General features: G+C 45.5%; 1 protein-coding gene across 1 annotated transcript in view; it reads left to right on the top strand.

Annotated features, from left to right (window-relative positions):
- diaph1 (diaphanous related formin 1) overlaps positions 1-7,291 on the top strand; it is a 432,569-nt gene extending 425,278 nt beyond the window's left edge. Inside the window, exon 28 of the mRNA XM_085995955.1 lies at positions 1,061-7,291. Coding sequence (XP_085852081.1) covers positions 1,061-1,233 — 173 coding nt within the window. The 3' untranslated portion in view covers positions 1,234-7,291. The remainder of the gene's footprint in view (positions 1-1,060) is intronic.
- The last annotated feature ends 11,010 nt before the right edge of the window (positions 7,292-18,301 follow it).

Raw genomic sequence — 18,301 nt, forward strand, 5'->3', positions numbered from 1 at the left:
ACGTTTGTTACTGGTGCACTTCAGTCTCGATGAGCTCTAGAATTTATGTTTCTCGACTGTGACATAATGCAGCTTTACCCATGAGGGGTTTGCGTTGTCCTCTCCGGGTGAAAATGCCTCCGCGATGATTAAATGTGAAGAGTAAGGTGATGAAAATTGAGTTTGCACAAAAATCCAGAGCCTTTGATTTGGAATATATATGATGTTATTTGACCCATTGTCTTTTTAGCTCACTTGACATTGTGACTTTTATCAGATTCGTTCTGCAAGTCAAGGCCGGTGAAAAGTGTATCCAAAAATGGCGTGCTGTGCATTTGTGTGGTTTCACTAATCTTTTAAAATTCAACTTGCCCCCCCCCCCCCCCTTCTGTGTTTCCTCTACTCCCAGCATGCTTTACTGACAGTGACTCTTAACTGTTTGATAATGCCTGCATGTTTATTTCAGAGGTACTAAGTATAGTGATTATCCGAACCCTCCATTTATGTTGACAGAAGATAACCATTAACTTGACGGGCCTAGTCAGTGAAAGGATTAATCTCCTCTCTAGCCTGTTCCCAGATGTGAAACTATCTTCAAGCAAGCAACGGTGACAAAAGCTTGCCCACTCCAGATAATCTTAAACAAACAGCTTGCAGCCGTTCCAAGTGCTGCAATTGTGTGCAAAGATCAGGGGTGAAGCATGGTCAACGCACAACCTGGTGTGACTCCCCAAATATGTTTAAATGCACCGGTTCACGTGACCGCACCAGTGAGATATTGTATGTAAATGTAATTGCCCATTTTAATTTACAGTAATCAAAGACAATGAGTTATCATAGCAGCCAGGTCTAGCTTGTGTAGTCCTTTGGTGGCCAGTTGTCATTTTATGGTTGTCCGTACTGTCACTGAGTTTTTAATTTTTTCTGTCCTGCACCCGTTACGGATCCTAGTGTCGCATCTGAAATGTTGGGGTTTTCATAGATTCAGGAGTCTGATCTCCAATTTTCTAAACCTGTAGGATATTATTATTATTGCAATGTAACAGAAAGGCTGACACCGTTTGTTCTCTGTCTTCCCCAGCTAATCGAAGAGGCAATGCTATGACTTCTGTTCTAGCCAAAGAACTTACCAAGGACGATGCCATCGGTCAGACTGTAAGTAAGAAGCAGAAAGTAAATAAAGGAAACCAGAATGTCGCGACGCCGATGGAACAAGACGAGATGCTGGAGGACATTCTTACCCGCTCCAGTTAAACCCATAGGAAGTATCTGGAATTTAAAATCCGGTGCCATAAATCCATTTTTTTGGCTTGATGCTTTTTTTTTTAATAATCTGAATGTGTTACAGTTGGATTTTTTTTTGGACTAATTTTATCTCGTCTGAAAATGGTGGCACTCCCCTCACGGTGTACAGGTGGCTTATTGTAGATTTGAAAGGGGTTTGTTCGGGGAGGGGGAGGGGGCTGGGCGGCTGAGATTTCAACACCTAATACTGTTCTCCGATAATCAATTTTGGCAATGCTGCAGTGCAGGTTTTGTCTCGTGTTGGCGTCCCTCTGGTATTTTGGGTGCCTTTGATTATTTTTCTCAAGTTTTAAACATATCTGTTGATTTCCATCTTTGATGGGTTTCATTTCTAACTCAAGTTACTGAGATAAAAAGAAACTTGTTAGCACATCAACCTCATAGGCCACTTAAAATAAATTGGTAGGTGTTTCTATTCACGTCTGTTCTTAAAAGTATTGCACAATATTTTATTGGGGGGCGGGGGAGGGATTCTTGTGCCATAGATCACATGTGACAATTAATATCTTATGCAGGACAAGAGCTGACAATACAGCTAAGTGTGCAGCACTGGTTAAACACACATCATATAGGTTATAGTGTATAAAAACAAATTTGTATTTTTTTTAATGTGCTGTAAAGCTAAAAGATTAAAAATTAAATATTGTTAATGATGGTCAATATGTTACACTGTTGGGGAGGCAGAAATCAAGTCAGTTTTAGCTACTTTCAAGAATATGCCAAAAGCCTCCAGTTTTAGCATTACTGCCTCTTTGCTAATCCCTCGCTTTTATCTCTCTCCTACCCTCCCCACTCAAACTTTGGCGCGCTGGGACTGCCAGTTCACAAGTTAGAATTGTTTCACACATTTGCTCTTTGAGCGAGACGGAGCTGCTCATCACACAGCTTCTGGAGGTGGCTGCCACTGGGTTATAAGGACCACAAGTTGGAATTGTCACTGTTAGCAGGAGGAAAGGATAACAAATTAGCCACTGCCAAAAGGTCAGACACTACTTTGAAATCTATGGTTAGATCACTTTTACTTATTTTGAACCCGCCACTGAATTAGTATGGGCAAACCTCCTTAAGTGATTCCTGTCATCCTATTCACATGTTAATGTTCTAAGCGCTTTGCTGGACCATTCTTCCCAGGTTATTTTTCTCCAGATTCCATTTCTAAGTTGCACTTTATGTCTGCTGATGAAATCCCGAAGGATAATATTCCCACACCCCAGCTGTGCCGGCCATGCCATCTATGGTCATCCTTCCTCAGCACGATCCAAAAGCAAACTTCAATAACAAATAAGAGTTCCGCTATATTGCAGGATTTATTATGCTGTAGCCTGTGGAAAATTTCCCCCCTTTTTAATATTCTCCCAAGGCCAGGTTTGTAAAGTTTCACATAGCTAGGGTTCTGTATAGTAAAGGATCGTCTACACATATTAGTGCATAACTTTAATATAGCAGCATCTGTTACTAAGTCACAGTTACACATGTTGATCCGGACTGCCTGAGAAAATATTATTTATGCCTTCAAGGTCCGCCCACTTCTGTTTCCTTCCACTGACAAAATCTTAAATCCACGCTGCAGGTGACTCCTGGGCAGGAGAGGAAATGAAGAAACAAAATTAGTTCACAATTTCAAAAACGTAACTCTGCTACTTTCTCATAAGATGAGGTCAGAGAGGAAATATGAACCGGAAGGAAATGGTGCCTTCCATTATTTAACTAAAATGGTTACCACTACTGGGGTGTTTTTTTTTGAGAATGTGCTCATTTTAAAACCTTCCCAATTAGGACTTTTTTTTAAGCCCTGCTAAGTGAACGCAGGATCATAAGGAATGATCAACTGCTAATTTATTTTAGGTGGCTCTGACGTACTAATTCGGTGACGTACTGCTGTATTTATTGAGGATTGATCCCTGTTGAGGCCCGTCGGTTGCATTAAGCGACGGGAGTTGCCTTCCAGTTCATAGGATCTTAACTACTGTACGTGTAGACTAACTCTGGAGCGTGTGTTGAACCTTTTTCACATCTGTTTGATCAACAGCTGCCCTCGCGACGTGTAACTGCTTCTTCTTCTGTTTGTTTGCCGAATTTCCCCGCCCCCCCCCCGGTATACGGCACTTCCCTGAGTTTTGAAAATATCCAGTGATCTCGGTGCGACCTCACGTCACCGAGACCGTCGAGCGAGTTTTACCGCCTACTTTGCAAGTGAAATTCCTTCAGAATTTTTTTGAAAAGAAAAACTTGTTTGGCTGACAAAATCTTCCTGTAGTTTAAAGGATGATCACACTCGAGCCATTCTGAGCGAGGTTATTTTTGCTGAGGATTTATATTGTAGCAGACGGCCACTAACTGCCGACTTCCACTGGTGGCTGATTAACTCCCCTTCACGATGATTTGCTGGCTTCCAGATATTGGCTGAATCAGGCAATTGTAACCCTTTCACCTGTATAAACAAACCTGTGTGCACCAGTTTGAACAAAATCCCTCCAGCTACCAGCACCCTGTACTTGCACCATTTTATGAAAATTAATCAGATTTGATACATTCAGCGAGTAATTTTTTCAGAGATTTCTAAAGGGTGTTTGAAATGTTCCGTTTCATACAGTAACTGAAAACTAAAAGCGACTTTTATATCAGCCCTGACTGGCCAGGCCTGGGCGGCAAACCCCCTACTTGTCACATGTAGCTTGATTTGCTGTCCAAGTATTCCATTAAAGGTCCAAGGGGACACTGAAAAAAGCCAGTTTCTGAGCAGTAACCAATCACTTGCCCCGGCAGCAATGTGCGGTCAGGTTATGATGCTGTGGGCCAAGTCTGACTTGAGCAATTTTAGCTCTCTACCTGGCAAAATTCCAGAAGCCAATACAGAATTAAAACCTGATTGAATAATGGTCAGTGTGAAGCTTCAGTCTGAGGCCACGAGCACCACTTCAGACCAGGTGCAATTGGAGCTTCCTTCCTTTCCTGTTGATCAGCTCTGTATGCCCAGTGATTTTGTTCTAACAATGAATATGCGCTGTCCTGCACCATAATTAGAATCAAAATACCATGGCTATTGCCCCTCGATCCCCTTTCACGTACTAGTCCATGAGGAGATATTCTTGCTCTGTAACGCATGACTGGTACTTGGCATAAACATTTAGTAGGTTGGGTATAATGTTCTGGAGAAGGGTTAAACAGGTCTGATGAACCAGGTATTGGTTTGATAGCTTTTTCCAGTGTATTTTGCCTTTGCTTTTATTGCCTCATTTCCCCCTCTTTCCCCCCGCCAAACCCCTGGCCAAACCGTGCCTGTCGCATCTGGCCATTCTGTGCTGCTCAAAAGTGCGCTTGCAGGTTCTATGTCAGTGCAGTTTGGCCCTGTTCAGCTTAGTACTGCACCTGACAGCCTGGTTAGGACCGGTAACTGAGCAGCCAGTAGATGTGCACGTTCGTATGGTGGCATGGGTTAGGGTTTCAATGTGGTTAATTTCAGCCTGTTAATCAATGCACGCCACCATCACCTCTCTCTCTGCTGATAGTGAGCAGTTCATTAGTAATTCTGTAATCAAACAAAAATTCACACATGGATCCCTGGTGCAGTAAAGTCCAGTGCATATTCCGCATATACTCGTTTTTATGGTAACTAGATTCACAGAGCTCTGACATAATTCCTTCATAACTGTGCAAATGGTAGTACACTGACTTCTGTCTTTAGAAAGGATCTGGGTCCTTATGCACAGGGCATTTTTGGGCTGAGGGAGGGGTTATTTCTCTGGATCTGATTTTAACTCCAGTGCGAGTTACACAAGGGAACATCTCTTCCAATTGTTTCTACTCCGCTCTGGAAGGCACTGACACATGCTGGGGTACAGTTCCCTGGGCGCACTGGCAGCCCTTCCGGCACCTTACCCAAGTGGCCGCTCTTCCATACGCGAGCCTAGGCAGTGAGTGACCGCCAGCTATTCCAGCGGGGCATGCATCGCCACCGAGCCGATTCCCTAAGGCCTGTGCGCACTGAAACACGGGATGCACCAGAATTATGTTGAAAAGCTGCACTGAGTGTTACAAAGGTGCTGCTGGAATGATTCATGAATTTGTACTGTAAATAGGGCTATGGTCGACTTAAGTTATTGGAAATGCCAGAATTCCCCCTGAATCTAAAAATGTTTTTAAGCACTTTGAGGGCACAGATGAGGTAATCATAAGAAACAGTGGTATCAAAATAAGAATTCATCTAAATGAACATATCAAACTTTTTAATCATACTGACTGTTGCTTTTAAAAGATCAGAGTTATGTGTGTTCCATTTATATATAAATCCTGTAGGTTTACACATTTAGACTCTGTAGACCTGAACGTTAATTTAGATTATAGGTAATTTCACATCATGCTTATGGTACTATTGAAAGAGTGGTGCCAGGGCTAGAATTATTTCTTTGCATTTAAGAAAATGTAAAGGCTGCAACATTTCTGTTCCTTGACTTATAGAAAAAAACTGGAAGGTTGTAAATTGGTGTTTTATTTTCTGCATTTATTTCATATATATTATATATATATATAGATAGATATGTATTATTTTGATTCTGCTTATTCACAGTCTAAACATGCCTAAGTTAGCAAAGGTTGCTGGTCAGCTGATTTAGAATTTCTGAATGTCATGCTCGCACCCAGTTTATAGCAATATAATATAAATATAGGATCTCCCCAGTAACGTCGATAGTATTTTCCCGGTCTCGGCATTTTCTGAAATGCTAGAATCATGATTCGGGAAACGGGACCCACGTGGGTGTATGTTTCCAGGGAAGCAGCCAGATTGATGGTATTCCTTGGCACCGTGATCGCCTAACACTTCGGATTACAAATTCAAGAGCAGTTTTACGTAAAATGCACCAAGTGACCTTGACCCACGTAACTCGCCAGCGCTGGAGGAGGGAGGGAAGCTCCCGAGTATAAACTTCCTTATACCATAACTCTTTAAATGTTCTCCCCATGCCATTTACCCACCTGTTTCATGCATCTTTTTAACAAATAAAAAAGTATATAATCTAGTATTAGCTATTTTCAGAGGATTTGGGGTGATTACTATGTAAGGGACACAGTAGTGGCGACTGGATGATGTGATTTATGCTGCTTAAGACGCATTTTCTCGAAGTCATTACTGGAATGAGCCTGTAGCACAGCATGAATCAGTACTTTACAATATAATACACTGTAGGGTGCCATCAAAACTACCTGTTAATATCCCTAATTTTCAAGTAGGTCCAATTAAGAAGCAAATCCAACTGCTTTACCAGGCACTAAGTAACACAAGAGTTGCAAGTATGGCAATTTCTGTATACTTCCTTTAATACTTACCATGGGGTAACATGTCCAGATTGATATTCATTCAGTGTTGTGTTACTCAGGAACTTTTTTTAAACATTTGTCAAACCACTGTTTTTAAAAAAAAATTAAAATAATACATCTATTCTCGTTACCCTTTGTAATCGGAATGTTGTCTTCAGGTTGAATGATCTATAGTAGAGGATGGGGTGGGAGGAAATTTCCATAAAGTTATGCTGTTTTTGTCAGTAATAGGGCTAGTTCCTTTTTATTTTAGCTTAACAATGTCACTGGAGCTGTAAGGATTCAATGAGTATTATTTGTCCTTCGCAATGTCACTGGAGCTGTAAGCTAAATGAGCATCACTTTTTTTGTCTTTTTTTTAAAACCACTTGAAAGTGACAGAAATACTTGTTCAGAATGTTGACAAGAGTAAGAAAACTTGAGGCCTGAGGTATTTACGTCTTGTTTAATCAGATGCAGATTCATCTCACTTCAGAGTGCAGGCACAGAGATCTAAAATGGGCCAAAAGCTGAGACTTTGGTTGCTAGGGTTATATTGAAAATGACGAAACGTAAAGTAGAATGTTTTTTTCCCCCCCCCCGCAAGGATTTTGTTTTTTCATAGAGATTTGTTTCTTGCTTTGGAATCTAATTATATCAGATTTCTGATTTGAATTGTAAATAATAAAAAAAAAAGTATTTTATCACACTGCTCCGTTGTTTTGTGGTTCTTTGCACGGTGGTACCTTGGTGCTATTATTAGCAGGAATCCAACTGCTTTTGCACTGTTCTGCAATATGGTTGACTTTGTTAAGATACCTATCACCGCACTCGCCTCCCTCTCCCTCCCTCCCCCTCCCTCTCTCCCTCCCTCCCCCTCCCTCCCTCCCTCCCTCTTCCCCCTCTCTCCCTCTTCCCCCTCTCTCCCTCTTCCCCCTCTCTCCCTCTTCCCCCTCTCTCCCTCTTCCCCCTCTCTCCCTCTTCCCTCTCCGCTCCCTCCCTCCCCGCTCCCTCCCTCCCCGCTCCCTCCCTCCCCGCTCCCCCCCTCCCCGCTCCCTCCCTCCCCGCTCCCTCCTCCCTCCCCGCTCCCTCCCCTCCCTCTCCCTCCCCCTCTCCCTCCCCTCCTCCTCCCCTCCTCCCGCCCCACTCCCACCCTCCCCCCCACCCCTCCCTCTCCCACTCCCTCTCCCCCTCCTCCCTCCCTCCCTCTCCCTCTCTCTCTCCCTCCTCACTCCCTCGAGGTTTCAGTATCCCCACATCAAATCCTCTGTGCTTTTGGTTGCTGCCGTGATGCCGATGAGGTTTACTCTCGATCAGCGTTCCCGTTAAGCCGCTCAGCGGTCCGTAGGTCCCGAGTAGGCTGCTTGCCAGCTTTTACACTGAAGAAACCGCGCCTGCACGAAATATGAATGGGCCGCTTGGCCAGTTAAAGGGATCGCGCACGGGGTCGGGGGGGGGTGAAATTAGAGTGAACATTGCTCTCGATACCGCACTTCAGAAGTAAATTAGTGGTTATAGAGCACTTTGAGACATCCTGAGGCCATGGCTATTTAAATGGAAATTCTTTTTTTTCTTAAACACCAGAGGCTCTCAAAGCAGTCTTGGTAATAAGGCCTGTCTGAAAGGTAGATTCAAGGTGGCCACTTTTCCGAAGGTCAGTTGAGCAGTTCAGCCCCAGTCGATCTGCGACAGGTATACTTCCACATTGGGAATAGAAAAACCTTCACTGAATAAACCCGTTCAATGCCGGCAGGGTACAATACAAATACAATCCTGCACCAATTGCAGTTACTTGCTTCACTGGAATTTGCCCTTTGACCTCTTCCAGTTCTTCTAATCTTAAGGTAAGTCTTGCGGCTTGTTAATTCTATGCTCACGTCCTCGGGTTCTGCACTCGCTGTCCGAGTTAAATCTGCTTGCATTACTGTTCCTTCTCAACATCTTCAAAAAAACCTCGATCATGTTTCCTGCCTCTCCTCGTTGCCTAGAGCACTATATCCTGAATCATTCTTCCTTTTCTGCTTTAAACCCTCTCCATTGTCTTTTGAATCCCTTAGCAGAGGGGTCAAAAACCAGGGGGCACAGATTTAAAGTCATTGGTGGAAGGTTTAGAGGGGATTTGAGGGGAAATGTCTTCACCCAGAGGGTTGTCGGGGTCTGGAACTCATTGCCTGAAAGGGTGGTAGAGGCAGGAACCCTAACCACATTTAAAAAGTACTTGGATGTGCACTTGGGATGCTCTAACCTGCAGGGCTACGGACCAAGAGCTGGGAAGTGTGATTAGGCTTGATGGTTCTTTGTTGGCCGGCGCGGACACGATGGGCCGAAATGGCCTCCTTCCGTGCTGTAACTTTCTGTGATTCCATGATTGTATGGTACCCAAACTGAACGCAGTGTTCCAAGGCCTCAACAGTGGGTGACCTATGCACATCAGACTAGCCTGTTTTGACTTGTAGTAAAATACCCTCGAGAATCATCTCGGCCTGGGTGATCACTGCTTCACACTGACTGAACATTAACTTATTCAGTACAGGGGGGAGCTGTGAGATGTCTTAATGCTCTGCTACTGATGGCTGAGTGCAGTGAGTGGGTTACATTCAGTAGTGGGATATGTTCAGTCCGGAGAAGTGTGAGGTAATGTATTTGGCTAACAAGGCAAGGGAATACACAATAAATGGTAGGATACTGAGAAGTGTAGAGGAACAGAGGGACCTTGGAGTGCATGTCCACAGATCTCTGAGGTAGCAGGACAGGTAGATATATATAAGGTGGTTAGGAAGACATACGGGATACTTTCCTTTATTAGCCAAGGCATAGAATATAAGAGCAGGGAGGTTATGCTTGAACTGTATAAAACACTAGTTAGGCCACAGCTAGAGTACTGCGTGCAGTTCTGGTCACCACATTACAGGAAGGATGTGATTGCACTCGAGAGGGTACAGAGGAGATTTACGAGGATGTTGCCGGGGCTGGGGAATTTTAGCTGTGAGGAAAGATTGGATGGGCTGGGGTTGTTTTCTTTGGAACAGAGGAGGCTGAGGGGAGACTTAATTGAGGTGTATAAAATTATGAGGGGCCTAGATAGAGTGGATAGGAAGGACCTATTTCCCTTGGAGGGATCAATAACCAGGGGGCATAAATTTAAAGTAATTGGTAGAAGGATTAGAGGGGAGTTGAGGAGAACTTTTTTCACCCAGAGGGTGGTGGGGGTCTGGAACTCACTGCCTGAAAGGGTAGTGGAGGCAGAAACCCTCATCACATTTAAAAAGTACTTGGATATGTACTTGAAGTGCCGTAACCGACAGGGCTACGGACCAAGAGCTGGAAAGGATGGATAGCTCTTTTTCAGTCGGCATGGACGCGATGGGCTGAATGGCCTCCTTCTGTGCCGTAAATTTCTATGATTCCAGACCAGAGTCGAAAGAGCAGAGGATGTGAGCTGGCATGTAGGGCAGGAGAAGGTTCCAGAGATAGGACCCTGGAGGGATTGGTAAAGAAGGACAAGGATTTGAAGAGCAATGCAATATGGGGACAAAGAACCAATGGAGGTCGATTAGGATGGGGGTGGCAAATGAGTGGAACTTAGTATGGGATAGGATGCCAAAAACCGAATTCTGGATAAGCTGTAGTTTATGTAGGATGGAGTTCGAGAGCCTTACCAGGAGCGTGTTGGAGAAATCAAACCTGGAAGTGACTGAGGCATGGATGAGAGTTTGAGTAAGTGGGGATGGAGGCAGGCGATTAACCCATGGCGGTCTTGGTGATTGATAACGTGGGGTTGGAAGTTCAACTTGACGTGAAAACAGGTTACTGAGATGGTGAACCATTGAATTTAACCAGGGGAAACAACCAAGAGCGGGTTTGGAATTGGGGGGTGGAGGTGGTGGAAGGGGTATAATGGGAAGTTTCTGGTAAAACAAAAACAAGTAAGCTGGCTTTGGTCTTTGTGATGTTGGGAAAAGTTCCAATTTGCTAGAGTCCATTATAAAGGATGTAATAGCTGAGCACTTGGAAAACAGTGACAGGATCGGACAAAGTCAACATGGATTTACTAAAGGTAAATCATGCTTGACTAATCTACTGGAATTTTTTGAGGATATAACTGGTAAAGTAGATAAGGGAGAACCAGTAGATGTGGTGTATTTGGACTTTCAAAAGGCTTTCGATAAAGTCCCGCATAAGAGATTAGCGTGTAAAGTTAAGGCAAATGGGATTGGGGGCAAGGTATTGACTTGGATAGAGAACTGGTTGGCAGACAGAAAGCAGAGAGTAAGAATTAACTGGTCTTTTTCCGAGTGGCAGGCAGTGACTAGTGGGGTACCGCAGGGATCGGTCCTTGGACCCCAGCTATTCACAATATACATTAATGATCTAGATAAGGGAACTAGATGTAATATCTCCAAGTTTGCAGACGACACAAAGCTGGGTGGGTGTGTGTGCTGCGAGGAGGATACCGAGAAACTCCAGGATGATTTGGACAGGCTGGGTGATTGGGCAGAAGCATGGCAGATGCAATATAACGTGGATAAATGCGAGGTTATCCACTTTGGTGTCAAAAACAGAAAGGCAGACTATTATCTGAATGGCAATAGATTGGGAGAAGGGGAAGTGCAACGAGACCTGGGTGTCCTTGTGCACCAGTCGCTGAAGGTAAGCATGCAGGTGCAGCAGGCGGTGAAGAAGGCAAATGGTATGTTGGCCTACATAGCGAAAGGGTTTGAGTACAGGAGCAAGGATGTCCTGCTGCAGTTGTACAGGGCCTTGGTGAGACCACCCCTTGAGTACTGTGTGCAGTTTTGGTCACCTTATCTGTGGAAGGATGTTCTTGCCATGGAAGGAGTTCAGCGAAGATTCACAAGGCTGATCCCTGGGATGGCAGGAATGACGTATGAGGAGAGATTGGGTCGATTAGGCTTATACTCGCTGGAGTTTAGAAGAATGAGAGGGGATCTCATCGAAACTTATAAAATTCTGACAGGTCTGGACAAACTAGATGCAGGTAGAATGTTCCCGATGGTCGGAGAGTCCAGAACCAGGGGTCATAGTCTAAGGATAAGGGGTAAGCCATTTAGGACAGAGATGAGGAAGAATTTCTTCACCCAGAGAGTGGTGAACCTGTGGAATTCTCTACCACTGAAGGCAGTTGAGGCCAAGTCTTTAAATATATTCAAGAAGGAGTTAGATATATTTCTTAGAGCTAAAGGTATCAAGGGATATGGGGAGAAGGCAGGTACGGGGTACTGAGTTTGGATGATCAGCCATGATCTCATTGAATGGCGGAGCGGGCTCGAGGGGCCGAATGGCCTACTCCTGCTCCTATCTTCTATGTTTCTGTGTCAAGACAGGCCGTCTGAGAGCACAGTCCTAGCTCTACTGGTGGTTGCTGGAGAAAGGTAAAGCGGGGTGTTCCCTGTGTACATATGGAAGCTCTCAGGAGGGTAATAACCTAGTGGCTGTATTGATTCTCACGCAAGTTTTGCAATCTTACAACGCCCTTTTTAGATGTCTGCACAGTCATGGAAGTAAGAATCTGTAAAATCAGTGCAGTAATTGACCCCCTCCAATCTGGCCATCATAGGCAGACCATACGTTATTGATCCTTCTGTAGCCCGCCTAAGTTCCAAATTATCTGAGGAAGGATATTCTTGCCATGGAAGGAGTGCAGCGAAGATTCACCACGCTGATACCTGGGATGGCAGGAATGACGTACGAGGAGAGATTGGGTCAATTGGGCTTATACTCGCTGGAGTTTAGAAGAATGAGAGGGGATCTCATTGAAACTTATAAAATTCTAACAGGTCTAGACAGACTAGATGCAGGAAGGATGTTCCCGATGGCCGGGGAGTCCAGAACCAGGGGTCACAGTCTAAGGATAAGGGGTAAGCCATTTAGGACAGATGAGGAGGAATTTCTTCACCCAGAGAGTGGTGAACCTGTGGAATTCTCTACCACAGAAGGCAGTAGAGGTCAATTCATTAAATATATTCAAGAAGGAGTTGGATATATTTCTTAAGGCTAAAGGGATCAAGGGGTATAGGGAGAAGGCAGGGACAGGGTACTGAATTTGGATGATCAGCCATGATCTCATTGAATGGCGGAGCAGGCTCGAGGGGCCGAAGGGCCTACTCCTGCTCCTATCTTCTATGTTTCTGCTCCTTGCATCCTCACTGTGTGGAAACAAGGTTCACCACACCATCTGTTACATCAGTTTAATTCTTTCCCAGGATCTTAACTCCCTCAAATCGTCCCTTCTTCCTATAATGGTCAGCCTTTTAAAACTCAAGCTTAGAATCATTAGGAACAGGAGGAGGCCATTCAGCCCCTCGAGCCTGTTCCGTCATTCAATTGGATCATGGCTAATCTGTATCTTGATTTCATCCAGCCGCCTTGGTTCCGTATCGCTTAATACCCTTGCCTAACAGAGTACTAATTAACCTCAGTTCTGAAATGTTTAATTGACCCCCCCCCACCACCCGCCTCAACAACTTTTTTTTTGGGGGGGGGGGAAGGGGGAAGAGTTCCAGATTGCCACTACCCTTTGTGCCACTGAAGCACTAATCCTTGACTTGCCTCCTCATCTCTCCTCTTTTCAATTGGTCACATCCTACAATGTGGGCTTAATTATATGGACACTGCAGCTGTCTTATATTAGCCTTCTGCGGTGAAATTTGGAGGGAAATGGGGAAAAAAATCCTAATTCTGGAGTTCTTACGTTGTGTCCTTGTTAAAGTATTTACTCCGATCCTCGTCTCCAGTGATCAGCATTGTGGAAGGAAGGAGGAAATGCTCTTTGCTTGACCCTGAAAATATCTGAATTATTTAAAAGGTTGGAACTGCTTTTGGGACTTTTCAGCCAAAAGAACTCATCTCTTGTTAGATTTAACCCAGCTGTTTTCTACTGTGTAACAAGGCATGTTATGCCTGTTGCCACGTGCACTCAGAATTGCTCTGTGTTGTAACCTACAGCTCAGGGATGCCAAAATGGCAGCCTGCGGGCCACGCGTGGACCTGATCTCTGGCAGCCTGGCTTTTGAAGCTCCGGTGATTCAGTCCTGTTTGCTTTGATCTAACTCGGCAGTGGTAACACTCTTGCTTCTGAGTCAGAGGATTGTGGATTCAAGCCCCACTCCAGACACTTGGGCCCCGATTTTAACTCCAGGTGGATTCCCCGCTCAGGCCAGAGTTGAAATTACAGTCGGGTCTCGATGATATCATCGGGCCGCAACGTGCCTATGTAAAGAAGGACCCTGTTGGCTCCGGGCGTGTGTCCTTGCCGCCTGCTCAGGAGAGCAGGTTAAAATTGCAGATCTTGCGGTCATGGCGGCTTTCGGACAGGTAAGAGCCAGGGCGATTTTTAACTGCCCACCCGCCAGGCTTCTGCCGACTGAGTAGGGTTAAAATCGCCCCCTTGAGCACATATTTTTGGCAGACGCTGTGGGAGTGCTGCACTGTCTGAGGTGCCGTCTTCCAGATGGGACATTAAACCGAAGACCTGTCTGCCCACTCAGGTTGATGTAAAAGGTCCCATGACACCATTTGAAGAGGAGCAGGTGAGTTCTCCCCGTGTCCTAGCCAATATTTATCCCTCAACCAACACCACTAAAAACAGACTGCCCCCAACAGCAGGGAGCAACACTTGCATAGTGTTCTTCATGTCTCAGCGCGTTACAGAAAGGTGGACAATATAGAAAAGGGATCCAAGGTAATCAGTGTAGATAAAATTGACGTGGAACATGACTTTAGATGATACTGACAGGCAAGGGGGCACAAGTTCCAGCTAGTAAAAGACAAATTCAGAATGATGTCAGGAAAGTTCTTCACACGAAGAGCTCAACATGTGGAATGGTCCTCTGGTTAGAGTAGTGAAGGCAAAAACTGTGAAGTCAGTTAGGAAACAGTTGCTTATCGTGATTGGGTGGACTGTAGGATCCTTCTGGATGGATGAGCTAACATAATCTAAATGCCACCTTCATCTAGGAGCATAGGAACAGGAGGAGGCCATTCAGCCCCTCGAGCCTGTTCTGCCATTCGATCATATCATGACTGATCTGTATCTTAACTCCATCTAGCTGCCTTGGGTCCTTCACCCTCAATATCCTTGCCTAACAAAAATCTATCAATCACAGTTTTGACATTTTCAATTGACCCCCCCGGCCTCAACAGCTTTTTGGAGGGAGCGAGTTCCAGATTTCCATTACATTTTGTGTGAAGAAGTGCTTCCTGACATCACCCCTGAACGGCCTGGCTCTAAATTTAAGGTTATGCCCCCTTGTTCTGGACTCCCTCCCCCCACCCCCCCACCAGAGGAAATGGTTTATTTTTATCTACCCTATCAAATCCTTTAATTGTTTTAAACACTTCAATTACATCACACCTTAATCTTCTATACTCAAGGGAATACAAGCCTAGTCTATGCAACTTCTCTTCATAATTTACTCCTTTTAGCCCCAGTATAATTCTGGTGAATCTGCGCTGCACCCCCTCCGAGGCCAATACTGTATATCCTTCCTGAGGTGCGGGGCCCAGAACTGAACACAGTGCTCCAGATGGGGTCTATCCAGAGCTTGATATAACTAACATAACTCGCACTCCTTTATATTCCAGACCCCTTGAGACAAACACCAACATTCCATTAAACTTATTCATTATTTTTTGTATCGGTCCACCAGCTTTTAGTGATTTCTGTACTTGGGCCCCTAAATCTCTGCTCCTTCACAGTTCAATTTCAATTTTTTTATTTGCCATATGTACTAGTACAATGGAATGCTTACTCCCCGTGGGGACACGTCAGCTATTTTTACAGCGCCGTGCTCAGTAAGTCAATTCTTTGGCATCCAGTGGCAGTGGGAGCACAATGTCCCTCAGCCGCTCCGTACTCCTCGTCACCGCGGCCTCCTCCTCGCTGTTGCCGGCTAGGCTCCACGTGTGGTGGCCTACTTCTCCCGCTCACCCTCTGGCCACCATTCCCGGCTCCCCTCCTCCCAGTCGGACTGCGAGTCGTCGTGGCTGCTGCTGCTGCCTCCGCCCGACTCGCCGAACACATCCGCCGGTCGCCCGGGCCTGCTTCTCCCACTTCCGGTCCGGCCTCTGGCCGCCATGCTCGGCTCCCCTCCTCCCAGGAATGCCTTCCCGCTGAGGAGCAGCCAGCCGACGTGCCCTAGCGGGTCGACGTGGCTGCTGCTGCTTCCCGATGCGCTGCGCTGCCACCGCCCGACTCGCCGAACACCTCGCTCCGGTTGCGGGAGCGAGCGGCGAGAGCGGGCCGCCTGATGCAGGGAGAGCGCGCTAGCGCCGGACCGTCTCGGACGCCATCTTGACTCGCTTCTCGCCATTTATTTTCTCCAATATTGGGAAGACCGAAGCCCTTGTTTTCGGTCCCCACCACAAACTCCGTTCCCTAGTCACTGACTCCATCCCTCTCCCTAACATCTGTCTGAGGCTGAACCACACTGTTCACAACCTTGGTGTCACATTTGACCCTGAATTGAGCTTCCAACCACATATCCGTAGCATAACTAAGACCGCCTATTTCCACCTCTGTGACATCGCCCGTCTCCACCCTTGCCTCAGCTCATCCGCTGCTGAAACCCTCATCCATGCCTTTGTTACCTCTAGACTTGACTATTCAAATGCACTCCTGGCTGGCCTCCCACATTCCACCCTACGTAAACTTGAGGTCATCCAAAACTCGGCTGCCCGTGTCCTAACTCACACCAAGTCCCGTTCGCCCATCACTCCTGTGCTCGCTGACCTACATTGGCTCCTGGTTAAGCAGAGCCTCGATTTCAAAATTCTCATCCTTGTTTTCAAATCCCTCCATGGCCTCGCCCCTCCCTATCTCTGTAATCTCCTTCAGCTCCACAACCCCCTGAGATATCTGCGCTCCTCTAATTCTGCCCTCTTGATCATCCTTGATTATAATCGCTCAACCTTTGGTGGCTGTGCCTTCTGTTGCCTAGGCCCTCAGCTCTGGAATTCCCTGCCTAAACCTGTCCGCCTCACTAGCTTTCTTTCCTCCTTTAAGACGCTCCTTAAAACCTACCTCTTTGACCAAACTTTTGTTCATCTGCCCTAATTTATCTTTATGTGGATTGGTGTCACAATTTTTGTCTTAAAATACTCCTGTGCAACGCCTTGAGATGTTTTACTACATTAAAGGCGCTATATAAATACAAGTTGTTTTGTTGTTGTTATTTAGAAAATACTCTGATCTATCTTTGAATCCAAAGTGGATGCCTTCACATTTCCCCACATTGAACTCCATCCACCACGGTTTTACCCACTCACTTAGTCTATCAATGTCCCTTTGCAACTTTCTGCTCCCGTCTACACTATTTACTGTGTCACCTAAGTTGGTGTCGTCAGCAAACTTGGATATACGGCTCTCTGTTCCTTCATCGAAGTCATTCATAAATATAGTGAAAAGCTGAGGCCCCAGTGCAGATCCCTGGGGGACACCACTGGTCACATCCTGCCAATTGGAGTGCATACCCATTATCCCTACTCTCTGTCTCCTAACTCCTAACCAATTCCCTACTCATGTCAATCGGTTTCTTCCAGTTCTGTGTACTCTCATTTTTGTTAGCAGTCTGTTATGTGGAACCTTATTGAATTCCTTCTGGAAGACCATATATAAATAACATCCATAGCCACACCTTAACCTATCTATCTGTATCTATGTTATGCGGGGAGGAAATCAGGGTCAGTGTAATAAATGCATGGTGAAGAGCAAAGATTTGAAGGCAGGAAAGGAGGTGGACATGTCATGACCTTGTGCAATAGGTAGGTGCCGGAAATCAGAGCGTCGAGCGCAGTTAAGACAATAGTGGAGAAGTTCGATGGAGGTATTGCTGTCATGGTGAGTTGCAGGCCAGAGAAGACACAGATTGGAGTTAGGTTGTCAAAGAGGATGCCTTTAGTTGAACAATCGCATGATCAGGAGACTTTGGTGGGATTGAAGAGGTAGCTACTGTGTGAAGGGTAGCCTTTTTGTTCATGGAAGACGTGAGATGTCAAAATAGGCTCCGTGTTCCTAGGCTACCAAGGGCAAAGTTGGCCAGGGATCCCAGAGATGATTATTCTTCAGGGGAGCCCTGCTAGTCGTGAATATGTGTAGAGATCATGGGGAGAATGGGATTGGGCTTAACTCTGATGACTCTCATGGAACATATCCCACTGACGATCACTGTCCCAGCTCATACATGAAGGACATCCACTTGGAGAAGTTAGAGAGCTGCTGGAGTATGTGAAATTACTCCAGTGTGAGATGAGCCAGTACCTCAGGCAAAAGAGGGGTTGGGGGGCAGGAATGGGAAGAGTGATTCTTAAAAAAAAAAACTAAAATATTTACTAATCATTAGAATTGTGTATTTTCCTGCTCCTATAGAAACATAGAAGATAGGAGCAGGAGTAGGCCATTCGGGCCCTCGAGTCTGTTCCCATTTAATGAGATCATGGCTGATCATCCAAATTCAGCACCCTGTCCCTGCTTTCTCCCCATATCCCTTGATCCCTTTAGCCTTAAGAAATATATCTAACTCCTTCTTGAATATATTTAATGAATTGGCCTCAACTGCCTTTTGTGGTAGAGAATTCCACAGGTTCACCACTCTCTGGGTGAAGTAATTCCTCCTCATCTCTGTCCTAAATGGCCTACCCCTTACCTTCACATGTCTTGTCACTCTTCCACTCCTATGCAATATGGCAGATGTAGTATTGAAAT

Source organism: Somniosus microcephalus, chromosome 8, assembly GCF_052327205.1.
Source record: "Somniosus microcephalus isolate GS21.2 chromosome 8, FLI_Smic_1.0, whole genome shotgun sequence".
Taxonomy (NCBI): Eukaryota; Metazoa; Chordata; class Chondrichthyes; order Squaliformes; family Somniosidae; genus Somniosus; species Somniosus microcephalus.